The sequence below is a fragment of the Physeter macrocephalus genome, chromosome 14 (assembly GCF_002837175.3).
Source record: "Physeter macrocephalus isolate SW-GA chromosome 14, ASM283717v5, whole genome shotgun sequence".
NCBI lineage: Eukaryota > Metazoa > Chordata > Mammalia > Artiodactyla > Physeteridae > Physeter > Physeter macrocephalus.
This window is the reverse complement of record NC_041227.1, coordinates 68,967,454-68,990,052: the sequence shown is the minus strand read 5'-3', so window position 1 is coordinate 68,990,052 and position 22,599 is coordinate 68,967,454. Positions and strand designations below refer to the sequence as shown.

Sequence of the window (22,599 nt, the reverse complement as noted above, 5' to 3'; positions counted from 1 at the left end):
AAACTACATCATTTTTCTCCCAAATCTCCATTGATGTACCCTATATTCCTCATCTTATATCCTATAATGCTTTTCATAAACATTAAGGTTTGCCTCTGTGCTTTTTTAAAAAAAGCTTTATTGAGATATATTTCATATACCTTAAAATCCACTCATTTAAAGTGTATAGCAGTTTTTAGTATATTCATAAATATTAAGGTTTGCCTCTGTGCTTTTTTAAAAAAAGCTTTATTGAGATATATTTCATATACCTTAAAATCCACTCATTTAAAGTGTATAGCATAGTTTGTAGTATATTCACAAAGTTGTGCATTCATAGCTGATTTTAGCTATTTGCATCTTCCTGTTTTCTTGGTGAGTCTAGCTAAAGGTCTGCCAATTTTGTTGATTTTTTTAAAGAACCAACTTCCAGTTTCACTAATTTTTTTCTTTTGCTTTTCTTTCCTTTATTTATTTCTGCCCTAGTGTTTATTATTTTTTTCCTTTAGCTCACTTTGAGTTTAGTTGTTCTTTTTCTAGTTCCTTAAGATGGAAGGTTAGGTTATTAATTTGAGATGTATCTTCTTTTTTTTTCTTTCGGTATGCGGGCCTCTCACTGTTGTGGCCTCTCCCGTTGCGGAGCACAGGCTCCACGGCCATGGCTCACGGGCCCAGCCACTCCGCGGGATGTGGGATCTTCCCGGCCCAGGGCGTGAACCCGTGTCCCCTGCATTGGCAGGCGGACTCTCAACCACTGCGCCACCAGGGAAGCCGAGATGTATCTTCTTTTTAATGTAGGCATTTACAGCTATAAATTCCCTCTAAGCACTATATTAGCAGCATCCCATAAGTTTTGGTATGTTGTGTTTTCATTTTCATTGATCTCAAAAGTCTTTCCTAATTTCCTTGTGATTCCCTCTTTGACCCATTGTTTGTTTAGGATGTTGGTTAACTGCTACATATTTATGAATTTCCCAAATTTTCTTCTGCTGTTGATTTCTAATGATTTCTAATTTCATTCCATTGGTCAGAGACTATACGTTGCATAATTTCAATCCTTTTAAACTTACTGAGACTTTTTTTATGATCTAACATATAGTTTATACTGGAGAATGTTCCATGGGCCCTTGAGAATAATGTGTTGTTGGTGGAGCGTCCTATAGAGGCCTTTAGGTGTACTTGGTTTATAGTGTTGCTCAAATCTCTTATTTCCTTTTTGGGCTTTGGCCTAGTTGCTCTATCCATTATTGTAAGTGGGTTATGTAAGTCTCCAATTACTACTGAATCATCTCCCTTCAATTCTGTCAGGTTTTGCTTCACATATTTTGGGGCTCTGTTGTTAGTTAGGTCCATGCATGTTTAAAATCATTACATCTTTCTATTAAGATGTAATTATAAATAATTATAATAATTACAATTTATCATTATAAAATGTCCCTTTTGTCCCCACTAACAATTTTTTTTTGTCTTAAAGTCTGTTTTTTTGATATTAGTACAACCACTCTAGCTCTCTTTCGGTAACTGCTTCCATGGTATACCTTTCTCGATCCTTTTAGTCTTTGAATCTAAAGTGTGCCTATCGCGAACAGCATATAATTGGATTTAAAAGAAAAATACATTCTGCCTCTTTTGATTGGGGTATTTAATCTACTTACATAATATACTTACCCAATAAGGCAAGATTTGTGCCTGACATTTTTGCTATTTGTTTTTTGAATGTCTTAGATCTTTGTTGTTTTGTTACTGTTACTGTCTTCTAAATAGATATTTTCTAGTGTACTTTTTAAATTCTCGTTTCTTTGTGATATTGTGATTTCTAATAAGAAATATACATTATTTAAATATAAATATTAAATTATTAAATATATTTATTCTCTCCCAGTTCCTGGCATAGAGCTCCTAAAACCCTTGGAATTTCCTAAGTGATCACAACAACAACAACAACAACGGGTGTCTTGTTATGTTAATGAGGTGACTTTTGGAAAACCCTTAGGTAACCTAAGGAAGGGGACTCGTTGCGAGGGCCACCAACCAAGTGATTAGAGGGTTGGGAACTTTCAGAACCACCCCTGGACCTCTGGAGAGGGGAGAGGGGCTGGAGATTAAGGTCAATCACCAATGGCCAATGATTTAATCAATCGTGCCTATGTAATGAAGTCTCTATAAAAACCCAAAAGGACTGGGTTTGGAGAGCTTCCAGATTGGCGAACACATGATCTGGGAGAGCGGCATGCTTGCAAAAGGCATGGAAGCCCTATCTTCCTTCCCACGTACCTTGCCCTGTGTATCTCTTCCATCTGGCTGTTCCTGAGTTACACCCTTCTATAATAAACCAATAATCTAGTAAGTAAAATGTTTCTCTGAGTTCTGTGAGCCGCTCTAGCACGCTAATCAAACCCACGGGAACCTCCAATCTATAGCTGGTTGGTCAGAAGCACAGGTGACAACCTGGACTTGTGACTGGCATCTGAAGTTGGGGGGCAGAGCACTTAACCTGTGGGATCTGATGCTATCTCCAGGTAGGCAGTGTCAGAATTAAGCTGAACTGCAGGACACCCAGCTGGTGTTGGAGAACTGTTTGGTGTTGCGGGGGGGAATCCACACATTGAAACTGTGAGCAGAATCGTATTTTTTTTACTATAACTTTTAAAATTTATTCTTAGTGGCTGCTCTTGGGATTGCAATTAGCATCTTAAAACAATCTGCTTTGGAAACATACCCACTTAATTTCAACAGTGGGTAGTCAAGACTTGTTCCAATATACCTCTGTTCCCCTCACACTTCTTTCATGTTATTACCATCATACAAATTACATCTTTATACATTCTAAGTCCATCAACACAGTTTTATAAACACTGCTTTATGCAGCTATCTTATAAAACAGATAGGAGAGTTACAAACAAAAGTACATTTATATTGTCTTCTATAAAACTTACGTAGTTACTTTCACCAGTGCTGTTTATTTCTTCACGTGGTTTCAAGTTAGTGCCTAACGAACGTAATTTCATTAAGGCCTGAGGACTCCTCCTCGCAGGCAGGTCTGCTGGTGATGAATTCTTTTACTTCTTATCTGAAAATGTCTTAATTTCTTCTTTAATTTTGAAGGAAGATTAAGCTAGGCATAGAATTTTTGGTTGAAAGTCTCTTCTCCCAGCTCTTTTAAGATACCATTCCACTGACTTTTGGCCTCCATGCTTTCTGATGAGAAGTAAACTGTTAATTTTATTAAGGTTCAGTAGTTTATCTTAACAGATGATTTTCAGCTCACGGCAAAGCTTTGGTTAAACTGTCGGAGTTCTAAAATCCTTTGATTTTAGTTGTTTTGCCCATATTTTCACTGTTTTAGAGGGAGAGTGAGTTTACTGAAGTTCTCACTCTGTCATTTTGGAAGCTGATCTCTTGTTTCATGCTGTTTGAATTATTTTAGACATTCTTTAATATCTTGTAAAGCAATTTTCCTTGAATAATTATTTTTCTAGAATCTTGTAACTATTCTTACCTGGCTAGTTTTTCAGCAGAATTTTAGAATCGCTTGCTCAATCTCCAACAATAACTTCCACTGGACATCTAGAATGCTATTTTTCAAATAGCTCACCTTCTAAGAATATTCAAGCTTCCCCATCTCTTCTACTTTAATACTGCTCAGCAAACATTTAATTTTTTTCATCCAGATTCCACTGTATTTTTTTTCCCCTAGGCATTTAAAATTTTCTGCTGTGACTGTGAACTGGGATTAAGATGCCATGTTATTTTTTTTTTAATATAAAGCAAACACTTCCTGGGTGGCAAAGGGAGAAAAACTGCTCATTTATGTGCCTAAAGTTAGTGGAGTCAGGAGGGCTCATTCTAGTGGTGAGAGGTTTGCTACGTTCTTTTTTCGTTGAAGCAACAGAATATCTTCCTTCAAATTAAGTCCTGAGCAGAACCTCAATGCATAAAAAATAAAAGCAGAGTTGCCCGGTTGAAAAAGAGGTTGAGGGACGGTCCAAAGCCCAGCATGCACTGCCGCCTGCCCTGTTCTTATGGCAGCCCCAGAGGGGTCTTCCTACAGCTGTGTGCCCAGTTAGCTGTCACAAACAGGAGCCCATCTGTGCGCTCCTTAGCATGAGCTCTTGCTTTTTAATACTCTGCTCTAATTTAAGGTTCGAACAGAGATTTTCCATCTCTACTCAACGACCATTAACACATCTGAGCTTCAGTGAGCTCCTGCCTCACTGGCCTGGACCACTCCCATCTCTTGTCTGTCTCAGGGGTAAACAGAACAGGAGAATGAACACATGCTTGAAGATGTGGTGACTTCAAGAACATCTGATTTCATCCTATGGCACAGAGAGACTCTATCACTTAGAAATAAATACAGAGCCCAGTTTTCAACTAAATGAGTAAGTAGATTATATTATTATGAACTTTACTTCAGCAGAGAATAGAGGAGGAATATAAGGAGGAGATGGGTCTGACAGGGCTTAGAACCACAGGACTAGAAGCATCTTTATAATAAGCGCTCAAAAGAAAATGTGTGGTCCAAGTCTTCACAAAAGATATTTTATTAAAATTTTAGGATAAAGGAATTTTTTAAATAACTATAACACTTTTTAAAAACTACTGAGTATTTAGTGATGTTTTCAACTAGGAAAAAACTTAAAGGACAGATCGCAGAAAGTAGCTAGGGCTACAAGAGTGAAAGAAGTTGGAAACCTGCTATATGTGTAGTGATAAGAGGCTTAAACACTGACTTTTCAAATCAAAAACAAATTGTACTCATTGTTTTACTAACTTGTGAGACTAATTATTCAGTGACATCACATGACAATTCCTCTTACAGAAGAAGAGAGATTTTACTCTAATCCAGCTCACATACTACTTTCTATGGCAATCTGTATGGGAATAGAATGAGATCTAGTACAGTTTTAGATCCAAATCAGTTTCTTAAGAGTTGGTACTAAATGAACATTTAAAGAAATCTATGTAGTATTTAAAATCATTGAGAATTACAACAAATTACTTTCAGGAAGTGTTATCTTAAGATGTAAGAAAGGGATGGAGATCTTAGAGGAAGCAGATACACTGACCTCAGGGTAGTACAACTGACAAAGGCCAACAGCCCATGACGGGGAAAGAGGAACAGAAATTCACTCTGCACGACACTCCCATGGTTGGCATTCTAGGCAGTCTTCCTAATTATAATTCAAAACTAATAAAGATTGTGTACTTCCCCCTCAAAATGATTTTCTTTCAGAAGTAAACTCAGAAAAGGGACTGAGCCTGGAAAGAGACGGTGAGGCTGAGTCCCAGGCACTCAGAGCGTGGCTGCTGTTTCCCAAGCCTCAGGATGTGACTTGCGTCCCCTTACACCCTTCTCTATGTGAAATATAATTTGTGCAATTTGTCCTTGGAAAAATCACAGTGGAGTCTGAGAACCTTCTGGGGCAATCAGTTTGTGTCCTTCGGTATCCTAAATTCAGATAATCTCAACATCCAGAAATATCCTTTGATTTGTTCTTTCTCTGATATCTTGTGTCCTTGGGATCAAAGCCTCTTTCGTTGGCACCAAATAACGCCCAGTGAGGAGTTTTGGCCATGTAATCCTTGGCACTGAAAGTTTTGGATCCACCACTGTCTTCATATTCCTGGATGAGCTCCTGGAAGCGGCTGTAATCAATCCACGTCCACCATTCTCTGCCAATCTTAAACTGGCAAGAAAAAAAGTAGTCAGGTCAGAACTGAAAACACCCATAAAAAATGTCAAGTAAGTATCAAAAAATCAAAAATGAGCCTGATACTTTCTCCCTATCATGTTAAAGAAAATTCTTTTGCGCTCCAGACATGGTTCCGTATCAAAGCAGAATGTTCTATACACAGTCAAAGGAGAGTTTCTTTTCCCTTAGGACCACTTCCGTGCTGGATCTGGAAGACCCAGTCGCTGAATAAAGAATACATCCTAGGACTGAAAGTCAAGGATGTGTTTATCTTGAGCAGTATCACTGGAAGAAGATCAATGAAGTTTTTGTTATTATCGTGTTAATAATCAAGCTAATTCAGATTCCTCTTGTTGCCAGTTTTCCCCGGTATGAATTTTCATGCTTGTGTTAGCAGCACCTAGTGGAATCCCTTTATTACTAAATTTTGCTTGAGTTATCAGTGAAGCTTTAATCGATGACTTTCTAATTCTGAAACGCTAACTTAATGACTCAAACTAGCCCTTTTAGCCTAACATGAATACAATATCTCATTAACAGAAAGCCTTGTTAAGAATTTCAATTCAATAAAGGGGAATAATCCAATTTGTATTCTTTTAAGAAAATTGCTTCTCAAAAGTCACTGTAGAATAATGACCACGAATGACAAAAAGAGAAAGTAAGTTGAGGAGGCTCTGAAGGAACTACAAATGGAATTGTGAAGGCTTTTAATTCAAAGCAACCACTTGGCATTCAATCGTGTGAATGCATAATACGTTGATATTTGATTTATAAATGGACAAATCTTTGTTATGCCACCGTTTTTTTAAAAAACCTGATTATGAACCAAGGTAAGTAACAATTTCATGTCCTAGCTGAGAAAAATATTGCAAATATATAGGTTCCTGGATTTAGAATATTAAAATATGCTGTATTTAAATAACATCTAATTTTTTACCCAACAGCAAGGAGCTTTCTAAGGGAAAAAATGCCACATAAATGGGAAACTTTAGTCTACCTATGAATCATGAAAAATTTTCTCCTAATAAGACTATATCTTGAAAAGTTGCCTAAGAGCTCTATGAATTCTACAACTCAAGATGTAAAATCCACATTCCCCGCCATTTTCCCTCTCAAGGCTGACGGCTCTCAAATGTTCTCTACCACTAGGAAAGTAATCACTGTCATCCCCGGGTGCTGAACCTCAAAACTAGAGTCAAAGGTGCCCCTCCTTTCCCTGGCCGCTTACACCCCAAACATGGTCAGGCCTTATGAACGGTTCCTTAGCTGTACTTCCACGGCCACATCCTGGCACTGCCCTAAGGCAGGCCCTCACTTCTAGAAGTCGGCAACAGTCTGCCGGCTGACTGGCTATCTGATTCCAGTTTGCGCTGCTTCCAGCTTCCGCAGGCTGCACTAGATGGCGATGCCTACAGCAGAATAGAGCGCAACTACCTAGGACATGCCGTCAAAATGTCACATCTCCAACTGGAGGCTGCTCATGAGCTACCCGCCCCCTCTGGTGACTCCTATGTTGTCACCTCTGTCTGATTAACACCTACTTAAGCCTCAAATCTCTTCATAAATGTCCTCTGCTCTGGGAAGCCCTCCTGAATCCCTTTAGACGACTGTGACAGTCCCCTGCCACAGGCCTTCCCTGCACCCTGAACTTGCCCAACAAGAGCACATTATACTTGCTTCCGTAGCCACTTCCCCTGTCCCCCCCGCATCCTGCCAAGACTGCTGGTTTCATGACTATTCCTGACATACTATAACCTCTTCTTCCTTACCTCTCTTAATAAAGCTAGAAGTCCATACAATGAAAACATTTCCACCTGTTCTGCGGACATCTTGGGAGACAGGATGGAATTTTGTTGCTACTGGCTCCACAGAAGAGTGTGGACTCTGTCCACAGTGCACTCATGACAGAGGGCACAACGTTCACACGTGACTGGAAGTGGGCTCGCTTCCCAACCAGTGCAGGATTAAACATGTCATTAACTCGGATGACAGTAAAACAAGGCCGATCACAATGCCTACCTTTTATTCCTCCCTCCTACTCACATTTATGGAGTGCCAACCATGGACTTGGCCCAGTCACAGACAATTAAAAACTAGTTATAACATAACATGGTGTGTGCGGTGAGTGTGCTCTGGGAGTGCAGAGAAAGGTGATAAATCACAGCCAGCCCCCAGGAGTTTGGCCCTGCTAAGAAGAGTCCTCCTGGGGGTTCCCTGCTTCGCTTGCCAAGTTAAACAGATACCATGTTCTCCTCTTCCCTGTGTCTTTCCCTTTTTGGGTTCAGAGCTCTAGGTCTGAACTCTGAACCCTCAGTGTCCACAATTCTGGTCTTCCTTTTCCCTCAAACTCTGACGAGAATCACTTGCCATGGATATTCGAAGAGGAACTAAAAGATTAGCTTGGACTACAGCAATAGATTTAAAATCTTTTTTCTTTGCCACAACCTACAGTAAGAAACATATTTTATATCTTGATCTAGCACACACATTCACATACATATACACACAACTTTCACAAAACTATAGGCAATGTATTTCATTTAAGAAACTGCCAGTTGCAACCCACTGCACTGATTTCCTAACTCCTAATGCAGCTTGAAGATCTGGTCTCCTAACTACAGAACTCTACCCTGGCTTAAAACAGAAGAAATTAGTTGCATGTATATGACAACTATAAGCTAATATCTGACAACTGACAACTCAGACTGCCAATGTCTAAAAAAACAAACTAGAAGACCAAGTAAATGTGACAGAAGGCGGCTGTATTAGTTTGCCTGGCTGCATAACAAAATACCATAGACTGGGTGTCTTAAACCACAAAAGTTAATTTTCTCACGGTTCTCGATGCTAGAAGTCTAAGGCGAAGGTTTCAGTAGACAACCCCCTTCTCACTTTGGCTTCACGTGGCATCTTCTCAGTATGTGCACAAGCGGAGGATGCGGGTGGGGGTGCTCTGGTGTCTTTACTTATAAGGGCATCAACCCCATCAGATCAGGGCTTCACCTTATGACCTCATTTAACCTTCACTGCTGCCTTAGAGACCCCATCCCAAATATGGCCATACTGGTTGGGGGGGGTGGGGTGGGGTGGTTAAGACTTCAACACAGGAATTTTGAAGGGACATAAACCCTCAGCCTATAACCGTAGGTTACTCTCAAATTAACGCTGAGCTATAAAACCCCTAAGACAAAACTGCATCCACACATATCCCCCTCTCAAGACAATGTGAGAATAATCGCGTTGAATAATAGCTCAGAAAAAGTCAAAATATTCCAGGCAAAAGGCAGAAGCTAAAAGGGCAAATTTTAGTATGATTGGCACAAAAATAAAGCTGAAAGTTGGAGCTGCATAAACAGAGGAATGAAACCCCAAATCACAAAATTTGAGGTTAAGTATGCTGAGACATGAGGTCACCCTGCTTTAAGAATTCCTCAAATCCAACAGTAAGGGAAGAGGAAATCTATGCAGAATTACAAATAAACTCAAAAGGTCACAGATGATCTCAAAAATACACCACAAGCGCAATACGGTATGGCCTGACTAGACGATGCCAGGCTGCTGAGGATGTGTGTGTGGTCTTGCTGGCCAGACCGGCCAGTTCTACAGGCTCCCACCACCTAGAACAATCAAACTGTGGTACAAAGGGCCCTGTTCTCATTACTTCCACATCTTTCACACTTGGAAAATTTCATTAAACAGAATGATGACAAATAGGCCCTTTATTATTTTATTTTATTTGTTTTTTCCTTTATTATTTTAAATGTTTAATAAGGTTCTATTAAAGATGTCAGATTAAACACAGGCATTTGCTTCTTCTTAAAATCTCACTAAAATGACTGCAAAGGTATTTCTAAAAGATATATAACCTATAAAAACAAAGAGGTCGGGCTTCCCTGGTGGCGCAGTGGTTGAGAGTCCGCCTGCCGATGCAGGGGACATGGGTTCATGCCCCGGTCTGGGAAGATCCCACATGCCGTGGAGCGGCTAGGCCCATGAGCCATGGCCGCTGAGCCTGCACGTCCGGAGCCTATGCTCCACAACGGGAGAGGCCACAACAGTGAGAGGCCCATGTACCACAAAAAAAAAAAAAAAAAAAACCAAAGAGGTCAGGAGAGCAGAAAACAGTATCAAACTTTTAGAAGCTTAAAAGATGACAGATAAGCAATAACTGGCTTAGCAGACCCAAAAGAGCTGATCGTAAACTAGCAAACAGAAAAATCCAAGATTCAACCCAATGTATGCTTCAGAATTCCCCAAAGGCCCCAAACTGGTAGCGCCAGTCACCCCTGGAAGTGGGGCAGAAGAGGCCCGAACTCCCCCCCACCAAAAAAAGAGCCCAAAGATCGGTTTACATTCTGACTAAGAAATTGTTAGAATCTCAAGTTTCTGACCCCCTGGACATACACACACCTGAGCACCTACCCAACCCACCCCACCCCCAACAGAAGGCAAGAGGTTTATTCTAGGAAGACAATAAAATAGAAAATCTATGGACTATGGGACAGCAGGTACAGCAGAGAACAGGGCTGTCACACTGAAAATGAGAGATCAGAACAGCCCTACTCCCTGCTTCCTGACCTTTGGTGGCCATGAAGACTTCCTGGGTTCCCTAAGGAAATGGTCCAGGTAGATTTCTCTAAGATAAAGTCAAGCCCAGTCTACACACTTAGGATTCTCAGTACGCTTTTTAGTCTCGCACTTAAATATGAGGAGACAACTGACGATCATCTGAGAAAAACTTCTAACATGGAAGAGAGATAAAATAAAGAAAAGAGTAACAGGGTAAACAGAGCCTAGGGTAGGGAGGAAATGACAAAACAAAATAAAAATCCACACAACTAAAACAATTATCCTCAGAGAAATGAGAGATTACTGTATTCATTTTAAAAAGTTACACTATAAAAAGAAACACTCAAAGAATGAAAAAGACTTTAGATTTTAAAATTATAGAAATGGAAATGAAAGATTCTTGAGAAAGTTAAGAAGTAAAATTGTAAACATTTCCTAAAATGTAGAGTAAAAAAGAAAGATAGAAAATAGGAGAGAAATATAAAAGAAAATTTAAGGACTAGCCCAAGAGACCCAATTTTTAAATAATAGGAGTTCCTGAAAGAAAGGAGAAGAAACACGATGGAGGTACCTCAATGAAATCATTCTGGAAAAATTTTGAGAAGTGAAGGTCACAAGTTTCCAGACTGAAGTGATCCATAATGGATGAAAATAGACATACCATCTGAGGCCCATCTCAGTGAAATTTCACGGAGGGAAAACAATGGAGACAAAGGGAAATCTAACAAGGAAAAATGGTCCTGTACAAAGGATTAAGAATCAGAAGGCCTTCAGAGTTCTCAACAGCAACACTGAAAGCTTAAAGACAGGGCTCCAATTGCACAGGGAAAATAATTTCCAACTTAGAATTCTATATCCAGCAAAACTATCAATCACATGTGTAGGGAGAATAAAAATATTTTTAGAAATTCAAAGTCTCAATAAATTGCACCTCCCATATACCCTTTCTCAGGAATCTACTGGAGGATACTTCACCTGAATGAGGGAGTAAGTTAAAAAGAGACCTGAAAAACCAGGAACAAGATACCCCCCACAGGAGAAAGCTAAAAGAAACCCCAGTAGGACAGCTGTGTGTCCAATGTAGGTGGGTCAGAAAGTGCCCCTGGAGAGACTCCTTTAAAAAGATGAACCTGATAGAAAATTCAACACATCTGAAAGGAGAAATAGATGATGGCAGAGAGTTCAAGAGTTGATTTAGCTCAAGAACATAGAGCAGACAAAAAAAAAAAAAAAAAAGACAAATATTAACTCCAGGAAAACCAAAAAGTTGTGCCAGAAACAAATGGCAATCATAAAAGATTGCACTGCTCAACAGTGAATACTATTCATAGGGTCATAATAATGCATAAAATTATGGCATATGTATGCTGGGAAGGTGGGAGAATAGGAAGTGTGTGATGAGAAAAGGTAGAAGAAAATTTAACTCTCATCTGCCATAATACAAAGTAAAGAGATAATGAGCAAAAAGAGAAAAACAAGCAAAACATCATCACTGTAGGTATTCTGTACAAATATTCTTCCACATGATACTGTAGTATCCTTTATTAAAAAATCAAATGATCAGCACCTTTAGGGAAGATCCTTTATTAAGAACCTGCTATAGGCAAGGCACTATACTAGATGCTTTATATATGTCACTTTATTTAGCTACCACAGTAACGTTGTAAACAGTTACCCCTATTTTGCAGATAAGAAAAATGAAAAACAGTGAGGCTGGGATCTGAAAACAGATATACCAGTACAAAGTTCAGGAGTTCCCCCAAGACCACTCCCACTTCTGCCACCAACTGCAAATTTAGGGGTTCCCAAGCTCACCTTCAGGTTTGACACTTCACTACAAGGACCCACAGAATTCACTGAAAGCTGTTATACTCATAGTATGGCTTATTACAGCATAAGGACACGGATTAAAATCAGCCATGGGAAGAGGCACGTGGGCAGAGACTAGGAGAGTTCCATGCAAGGAGCTTCCCGATGTTCCCCCCAGTAGAGTCTTGGAACGTGCTACCTTCACCCAGAATGGTGTCTGACAACAGGCATGGAGTACCGCCAACCTGGGGAGCTCACCCGAGCCTTGGTGTCCAGGAATTTTAATTGGGTTTGTGCACCTAGACTTAGCTGCTTGCTGAGTGGCTGACCTTAGTTTCCAGCCTCTCTGGAGGTCGAGCAGGTCCTGTGGAGACCAAAGCCCCCACCCCAAACCACATACTCAGCGTAGACGATCTAGTGTGACCCAATGTGCCTCCAGATGAGCAAAGACACTCTTGTCAGGCAGGACATTCCAAGAGCTTAGAAATCACCTCCTGAAAGCTGAGGACAAATGTCAGCCCTTTCTTTGGGTAAAATTAATCCTTTACTGGATAACCAGACCTCAAAGTCCACATATAGAGAACAAAGAAGAATAATACAAAAATAAGAAACATACATACCATTTTCATTTTCATACTCTTAAGAAGGGCTTTTATGTGATCTTAGTATCAATTATTTAGTAGTTGGCTCCTCCAAACATGCAGTAATACTTAGAAACCAAACAACTAGGAAAGCACTGGTTAAAGGATGGAACAGGAGCGCTGCCAGACCTTCTCAGAACTCAGAAGTACATGTTAACTGGGAAGAAGAAGAGGGAGTCCTAAGGTAGTTACAGGGAGAGTGACTTTGGAATACAAAAAAAAAAAAAAGAGTGCTACAGTGAATTTCCCAGGTTTATGAATTTTGTTCTCACCTGTTGTAGCTACAACTGCATTGTTTGTTCTTTGGGTAAGAGGAGGCAAAGATCCCAAAGACAGATTTCAAAGTGCACCTGACTGCCTGTGACAGTGAGACGTTGAGAAAAGTTGCGACCTTTTTCTAAGTTTACTGGTGATAAGTAGCATTCCCATGGCACAGCTGCCTGGGGAACCATTTTGAGAGGCAAAACTACAACAACGCGATTGAATTCTAGATACATCCAAGTGCAATTAAAAATTTTTTATCTGGAAACTCAGTTTCTGGAGTTTCAATCTTAATCCCCCATCCTACTGGAGTAGAGCTAAGTCCTCTCGGTAGTGTCACCAAATTGCCAATCTTCTCTGACATTTTTCTGAAAGTAATTACCGGGAACAATCAGGTCTCCGATAAGAATGAGTTCCACATGTAACAAAGAGGGGAAAATATTCAGTCGGTAGATTTTGTTAGGAAAACACTGCATTAAACCCTAATGGAGATATACAGTTCCCTTCTTATTCCAACAGGGGAAGGTGTGGGAGGTGACATCTCTTGATTCCCTCCCTTTACAGATTGTGAGTTTATATATCCAAGAGGGAGGCCTCTGTGATCAGTGCTTAATTACCTACAAGGCCTCAAATTCGGCAAAAACTTTCTCAGTGTTGATGATCTTGGTGAAGATTAAGGAGATGCTGCTTGGTGAGCATGGGATGGGAAACTGCACCTTGTTTCCAAGGGACATTTCCCTTTCCCCACCCTGTCTGACTGCTGTGGCATTTGAGAGATGGTATAATGTAGTGGTCCAAAGTAGTCTTTGAATTTTGAAAGATATGGAATTGAATTCTAACTGTGCCCTATTTGTCCCTGGAGAAGATCTGTACTCTCTTAGCCTGAGATTCTTCCTTTGGAACATGAGGAAAAATAATATTTATGACTCATAAGATTTTTGTAAGGATTAAATGAATTAATGCATGCATAGTGTTATCAAAGTGACCTTAATAAATGTTACTGGTTGTTGAGTTTAACAGCAGACACTAAAACTAAGGAATGACACCAGACATCTCACTGATGATGAAAGATACTAGAAGATAATGAAAAGATTATGCTGGAAGACAACAAAATGATACCTTCAAAGTGCTGGAAGGAAATACCTCAGCTTAGGGTTTTCTACTCTGATAATTTATCATTCAAGAGCAAGAGTGAAATAAAGATGTTTCAGGGGAAAAAAAGACTAAGTTTACCACTTACGTCATCAAGAAGGAAACGGAACCCAGCAGGAACAACTGGGATGCAAGTGAGAGTTACATGGATCCATCAAAACATGCATTAATTGCAGGAAAGAGTACTGGAAAGTCCCTGTAATTGTGCTGAAGGAGGACAGAAATGTCAATTAACTTCAGAATTACACTAAGTAAAAACTTTTAAAATATAAGAGGACAGGATTCTGGGAAGGTGGTGCAGTAGGAAGCATTAGGAAGACTTCTCTCAACCCAGACAAAAATTATACTGGCAGAATCTTGCCTGACATAACTATTTTGGAACTCTGAAGTCTACTGAAGGTTTGCAACTTTGAGGGGAAGGTTTGAACTGTAAATTGTAGTTAATTTCAGTTTAGACAGGCAGTAGCTACCCACTCCTCACTCCCCATGCCCACAGCAGGCAGCTGTAAACATGTTCCTGGAGCAGCCTGCGTGCAGCCTGTGGGAGACAGGGTGGGCACTGAGGACCCTATCCTCCAAACACTGGGGATCTGTCTTCTCACCATCAATTGCTGCTTCTGATCTCAGAGGTGTAAATAGATTAAATTCTGCAAGCAAAAACCAAAGATTGGAAAAACGGATTAAAAAACCCATAATCCAACTATATGCTGTTTACAAGTGCTTTACTTTATGTCCAATGACAAGATAGGTTGAAAGTGAAAGGATGAAAAAAGATATTCCATGCAAACAGTAACCAAAAGGAGAAGTGGCTATACTAATATCACACAAAATAGACGTCAAATCAAAAAGGTTACAAGAAACAAAGAAGGACATTATATATCAGTAAAAGGTTCAGTACAGCAAGACAATACAACAATTATAAACATTTATGTACCTGATCACAGATCATCAAAATATATGAAGCAGATATTGATAGAATTGAAGGGAGGAATAGACAGTTCTATAACAATAGTTGGAGACTTTAATATCTCATACTCAATAATGGATAGAACAACCAAACAGAAGATAACTACAGAAACAAAGGACTTGAACAACACAATAAATCAGCTAGATCAACAGACACATATATATAAAAGTCCTAGCCAGAGCAATTAGACAAGGAAAAAAAGCATCCAAATAAGAAATGAAGAAGTAAAATTGGGCTTCCCTGGTGGCGCAGTGGTTGAGAATCCGCCTGCCGATGCAGGGGACACGGGTTCGTGCCCCAGTCTGGGAAGATCCCACATGCCGCGAAGCAGCTGGGCCCGTGAACCATGGCCGCTGAGCCTGCGCGTCCGGAGCCTGTGCTCCAAAACGGGAGAGGCCACAACAGTGAGAGGCCCGCGTAACACACACAAAAAAAAAAAAAAAAAAAAAAAGAAGGAAAATTATCTCTGTTCAAAGATGATATGGTTTTATACATAGGCAAGTCTTCTCTTGAGAATTTGGCACTTGAGATTGAACCAAGTGGTGGTGGATGCTTGAGCTAAATTGGGGCTACAACAGCCATAACAAGTGGTTTGAAAATGAAGAAGCAAAAGAAGCCATGAGAGAGGAAGGGAGGAAGGGAATGTCCTTTGTTATCTTCTAGAAATTTTATAGAGTTATAGTTTATGTTTAAGTCTAAGGTACATTTTGAAAGTTGTAAGATCATCTCAAAAGACACAGAAAAAGCATTTGATAAAATTCAACATCCGTTCATGACAGAAACTCTTAATAAATTAGGCAGGGAAGAAACGTATCTCAACATAATAAAGGCTGTGTAAGACAAGCCCATACTCAATGGTAAAAGGCAGAAAGCTTTTCCTCTAAGATCAGGAACAAAACAAGGATGCTTATTCTCACCACTCCTACTCAGCATAGTACCAGAAGTCTTAGGTAGAGCAATCACGCAAGAAAAAAATAAAATTAAAGGTATCAGAATTGGAAAGGAAGATGTAAAATTGCCTCTATTTGCTGATGACATGAACCATGAAAGAAAAATTGATAACTTTATTAAAATGAGAAACATTTCCTCTGAGAAAGGCACAGGTAAGAGAATGAAGAATCGGGTCATGTAGACTGGGAGAAAATATTTGCAAAACATATCTGATAAATGACTTGTATTCAAAATACATTTTAAAAATTCTTAAAACTCAACAATAACAAAACAACCAATCCAATTAAATAAATGGGCAAAAGATCTGACCTCCTTACCAAAGATGTACAGATGGCAAACAAGCATAAGAAAAATATGTTCATTCATGTTTCCATGCCATTATACGCTTTTCAAAACCTATAGAACTTTGTAACACAAATACTGAACCTTAAAGTATGCAAGTTTAAAAAGTCATTTAGGAGGTCGGGGAACCCAGAAAGAGGAGCAGACTGTGACAAGAGAGTCTACTGAATTACAAATGTGTGAAATAACTTCAGTGAAGGGGGGATGGGTGGAAAGGGCACTGACCTAAGTAATTTTTAAAATAAGTGGAGCCTGTAAGACTAAAGGCAAAAGAAACTAAACATAAACACTGTATTCTAGGGTTAAAAATTCTGATACTGCTACATATTTTACCTATACTGGAATTGAACAATTAAGTAAACAGATGACTGGCAGTAGGAGCTAGGATTAGAGTCTCACTGTTGGAGTGTGAACTTACAAATAAGCAAGGAGAGGAGACTAGGATGAGTCATGTGGTAACAGATTAGAGTCTGAGACATCAGTATGTTTAGCTTAATATAGATACAAATGGTACATATACACGTGGTACCTACACGTGTATATACGAAGGTTAGTATTGATATATACACATATATTTCTTTGCTCTGTCATCTAAGAGGGCCTAAAACAAACAACACCCTAGTAGCAACAAGCACACCTTCACCCAGATCATGGTTTCTAACACCATTCTCCAATAAAAGAAACCACATATCCAGAGAGCAATGGCTGATTCTAGGACTGGGGCAGGAAATATACAAGATGAGCCTGGAGCTTCTTGTGGTGCGAGAAAGGAAAGAGCTCAAAAGGAACAAACCCCACCCTCCCCAAACACACACATTGATGGGGGTATGTAAAAGAAACACAGGAGCCAACTAAAAGAGCTCTTAATGGCCAAAGCTACAAAAGTTTGGGCAAAAGTAATAAAGTTGAATTGGATTATAACCCAAAGTTATAAAATAAATATCCATGAGCCTACACTGATATAAAAATGATTGAATAAATTAATAAATGGGAAGAAGAGACAAACCTGTGCAGAAGAATTCCAAATAATTTATGCAGATACTCCACCCTCAAGGAAGTGGAGTATAACTCTCACTCCTTAGATATGTGCTGAATATAGACCTCCTTCCAAAGGAGACAGGGGAAGGAAGAATTTTCCTGCAGAAAGGGAGAGGGGAAAACAAACACTGACAAACACTACCACAGCTTGCTGATCAAGGTCAAAATCAAGGGAGCTTGATATGATGTGATGAAAATGGCACTCTACCTCTGACATCTTCCTCCTAAAAACCCATAATGCAAGTCTTATGAGAAAAACATTGGACAAATTCCAGTAGTGGTGCATCCTACAAAATACCTCCTGACTACTCCTCAAAGTTATGGGATCCTAGAACAGAAAAAGGCCATTAAGTGAAACCTAAGGAAATCTAAACTATGGACTTCAGTGAATAATAATGTATCAATATTAGTTCATTGATTGTAACACATGTACTATATACCAATATAAGATGTTAATAAGAGGCCAATCCAGGGCATGCAGTAACCCTCTGTACTATCTTCTCAATTTTTCTGTAAATCTCAAACTGTACTAAAACATAAAGTTTATTTTTAAAAAAATAAGGAATTAAGTTTAAAAACAATGCTATGTGGATTCTGCAACCCATGCATATAACCTACCACTTGGTTTTCACAGACAGTGAACCACTATAATTGGACGTTACCAATATGTAGAAAGGACTTCACATTTCTGAACTAAAATGATCAAAGCATATCAGATTCATCATGGTCTTACTAGTTTGTAGACTGACAGGACCACAGTTACATTTAAGCTGCTAGGCTGGAAACCCAGAAGCAGAAGGCTGACTGTACCTCCTTCTCCCAGCCAGCTCCTCCAAATCACACAGACAGGTTGACACTCCTCTCACCAACTATCTGTAGTCATCTCTCTGTCCCTCTAGCTCAACCCTGGAACTGGAATATGCTGACTTATTTATCTCAATGTGAGTCATTTTTATCTTTACTTTGTTCAAAGTCAGACACATTCACTGAACTTTCTACTCCCATCTACTCTTCCACCCACTTAAAAAACCTACTTTTCATCAACAGCAGAAACTCCTTTATGTTTCTGTTTAGTCTGAACATCACTTCTAAATAACAAAACTGTTCCTTAGAGATATTAAAAAGTAATCATCCATTAAAAAAATATTCCACTATTAGAATTCAGAAATGCTTTGCATGTGGTGTAGCATATGGCAATGAAAAGATCACTGCACTGCAAATGACCACAGAGTATTCTGGGAATGGATAGAGTAATATAAATTATGATAAACTCTCCAGAGGCTAATTCATGTTGTGAAAACCTTGCAAATTTAATGCAGGATCCTTAAAGGTCATCTAAATATAGTCAACCCATGCTTGGGGTCTCTCTAGAATTTATTTATTTATTTATTCATTCATTCATTCATTCATTCATTCATTTATAATTCACCTTACATTTTGAGCTATCCTGGTTCAGAGAGAATTTCAAATTTTTGAAATGGGTAAAGAAAGAAAGGCCACCGTTTGGGGATTTTCAATGCTGCACTTTCTGGCAATGTTCTTATTTTTGCTAGCCAACTTTACTAGAAATAAAAAAGTACAGTACAGTAGGCAGGACAGACTTTCAAAAGCATGAATGGGCATCAGTTTCCTGCTGCAGAAAAAAAAGAGGAATGGTGAATGAGAAAACAACTGGATTTAACAACTAGCAGGTTACCGATGACCTATAAAATAGCAAACTCAACAGTAAATATTCATCGAATAAATGAATGAGTAAATAAATAAGGAAGAAGGTAAGCAGTTACCAAAATTAGCAAGGAAGACGAACAATGTCTCTGATTTCAGAAGGCAAGACAATGAATAAGGAAAGAAAATGAAGGTGAAGAGCTTGTTAATTCACTAAACAAACACTGAGAATCGAATATGTACCAGGTACTCTAGGAGGTGCTGGGAATGACAGCCCTTGTGTTCCAGGAACCCTAACTTCTTAGCGAAAACAGCCTTTCAGATGTGCATATAGCTCTGAAAGAAGCGGGTCCCCAAGGAGGTTTGTTTTACAGTTTTAAAAAGCAGAAATTCACCAGATGAAGTGGGGTAAGTAGGGCAGGTCTAGCAGAAGAGATACCTTCGGCAAATACACAGAGGAAAGAAACAACATGGCAATGCCTAGTAAAGGCCCGGGGAGTGGGTGTGAAATGAAACTGAAAGGACTTGATTGTGAAGGCCATTAAAACCAAATAAAACGTTTAGGTTTTTCTCTTGCATGCTCTGTAAGATGGCATGTGTTTCAAAAATACAGCAGAGAAACAATAAACTTGGAATTGGCAGCAAAAACAATGAGGATGTTGAATAGTCAATGCCCACTCTCAATTATTTGTAGACTAAATGATCTGTTTTGTGGATTTTGTTTTTGTCTTTTTCCTTTGGTTATAACTCTGCTTTTGCTACCCTTAAAAAGGCATTCGTCTGTAAATTGCTAGCCTAATTATTAAATGGGATTTGATGGGGTCTGATTAGGATTAGGAAAAGATCTTTTCATATAAGTTTCTGAAAAATCTTTCTAGTAACACTACAGAGGTAGCCATGCAACCATACTGGGTGACACTTTTAACATAAGCAAACAAAATGAGTTTACGTGCAAATAATCTAATAATAACAAACAGTGCCAAGTGGACTGGTTATTACTGTTCACTCGGGAGAAAGTAAACAAAAAACTATAAATGTCAAAACTGTGTAGTCATAAGTCTTCTGTTCTGGACAAGAAATGTATTTCTACAGCTAAAACCCCTAAATATTATATATAAAACAAACATAAGAAGGCTCTGGAAGGTGGAGATAAGAAGGCAGGTTGGCTAGGGACTGCAGGACCTAAGGAACGTAGTGATATGTTCCCTGGGTTTTAATTTTGGCTCATATATCCTGGACTGTGTGTGAGAATTCAGAAATTCTCTGGATAAAGCCCACAATCTAGGAACACCAATGAGCACTCACAATTAAAAAAAAAAAATTAAGCCTCAGATTAAGCCTCAGATTAAGCCTCCCGAGCCAAAGGACAGCCAAGCAAGACAGAAAATTTTTACATAATAACCATCCTAGGCCAAGAGAAAAACTGGCCTCATTCTCACCCCAGTCAACAAACACCTAGTGGGGATCCTAGACTTCCACATTCGCCCAGCTGTACTGAGCTGTACCCTCCCCCTCCCACTGCTGGGGAGGTGTCAGAGAAGGTGCAGTGGGAAATCCTGCCATCCCAACCCCCCTCTATCGTTTCAGTGGAGACCCTGTAGAGACTGGCAGGGTACATTAAAAAAGCACCAGCCAACTGTATATTGTCTCTAAGAGACTCACTTCAAATATATGATATAGGTAGATTGAAATTTAAAAGACAGAAAAGATATACAATGTAAACATCAATCAAAAGAAAGCAGAAGTGGCTATATTACTGTCAGATATTGTACACTCCAAGGCAAAGAAAATTTATAGGAACAAAGAGGGACATTACATAAATGAAAAATAGGTCAAATCCACCAAGACAATACAGAAACCCTAAATGAGTATGCACCAAACAACACAGTTGCCAAATATATAAGGCAAAAACTGACAGAACTGAAAAGAGACACAGAAAAACCCACACTTACAGTTGAAGACCTCAACACTTCTCACTCAATAGCTGATAGAACTATATAATCAGCAAAGATACAGGAGAACTCAACACCACCAGCAACCAACAGGATGAAATAGACATTCACAGAACACTCACCCAACAACAACACAATGTATATTCTTGGCAAGAGCACACAAAACATTTACCAAGATAGACAACATCCTAGTCCACAAAACAAAGCTCAACAAATTTAAAAGAACCAAGATCATAGAGAGTATGTTCTCTGATTATAAGAGAATCAAACTTGAAATCAATAACAGATACACAACAGGAAAAAACAAACCCAAACACTAGGAAACTAAACAGCAAACTGTTAAGTAATCCATGGTCCAAAGAAGAACATATAAAGCATTAAATGTTTACATTAGAAAAGATGAAAAGTCAATAATCGAAGCCGTTATCTTAAGAAACAAGAAGCAAAGAAACCCAAAGTAAAGAGAAAGAAGGGCATAATAAAGAGAAGAGCAGAAATAGATGAAATTGAAATCTGAAAAATAGAGAAAAACCTATGAAACAAAAAGATAGTTCTTTGTTTTGTTTTATTTTTAAAGATTTTTTCTTTCTTTGATGTGGACCATTTTTTAAAGTCTTTATTGAATTTGTTACAATATTGCTTCTGTTTTATGTTTTGGTTTTTTGGCCACAAGGCATGGGGGATCTTAGCTCCCCAACCAGGGATTGAACCTGCACCTCCTGCATTGGAAGGCAGAGTCTTAACCACTGGACAGCCAGGGAAGTCCCCAAAACATGGTTCTTTGAAAAGACCAATAAAATCAACAAACTGAATAAACCAACAAAAACAAAACAGAGAAGACACAAATCAACCAAATCAGAAATGAAACAAGATGTCGTACAGACATTGAAAGGAAATAAAGTAATACTATGAACAATTTACTCACATAAACTTGACAACTTAGATGAAATGGACCAATTCCTTGAAAAGTACAAACTACCACATCTCACCCAAAATGAAAGATAATCTAAATAGCCTTGTAGGTTGCCCACTCTCACCACTCTTATTCAACATAGTTTTGGAAGTTCTAGCCACAGCAATCAGAGAAGAAAAAGAAATAAAAGGAATCCAAATCGGAAAAGAAGAAGTAAAGCTGTCACTGTTTGCAGATGACATGATACTATACATAGAGAATCCTAAAGATGGGACCAGAAAACTACTAGAGCTAATCAATGAATTTGGTAAAGTAGCAGGATACAAAATTAATGCACAGAAATCTCTGGCATTCTTTTACACTAATGATGAAAAATCTGAGAGTGAAATTAAGAAAACATTCCCACTTACCACTGCAACAAAAAGAATAAAATATCTAGGAATAAACCTACCCAAGGAGACAAAAGACCTGTATGCAGAAAATTATAAGACACTGATGAAAGAAATTAAAGATGATACAAATAGGTGGAGAAATATACCATGTTCTTGGATTGGAAGAATCAACATTGTGAAAATGACTCTACTACCCAAAGCAATCTACAGATTCAATGCAATCCCTATCAAACTACCACTAGCATTTTTCACAGAACTAGAACAAAAAAATT

The 22,599-nt window shown here is 38.9% G+C and overlaps 1 protein-coding gene across 2 annotated transcripts in view; it reads right to left on the bottom strand.

Annotated features, from left to right (window-relative positions):
* Positions 1-208: 208 nt before the first annotated feature.
* The window catches only part of LOC102977187 (S-adenosyl-L-methionine-dependent tRNA 4-demethylwyosine synthase TYW1), a 160,685-nt gene continuing 138,294 nt past the window's right edge, over positions 209-22,599 (bottom strand). For both annotated transcript variants that reach the window (XM_024119689.2, XM_007116855.4), the window contains exon 16: positions 209-5,669. In XM_024119689.2, coding sequence (XP_023975457.1) covers positions 5,448-5,669 — 222 coding nt within the window. In that variant the 3' untranslated portion in view covers positions 209-5,447. The remainder of the gene's footprint in view (positions 5,670-22,599) is intronic.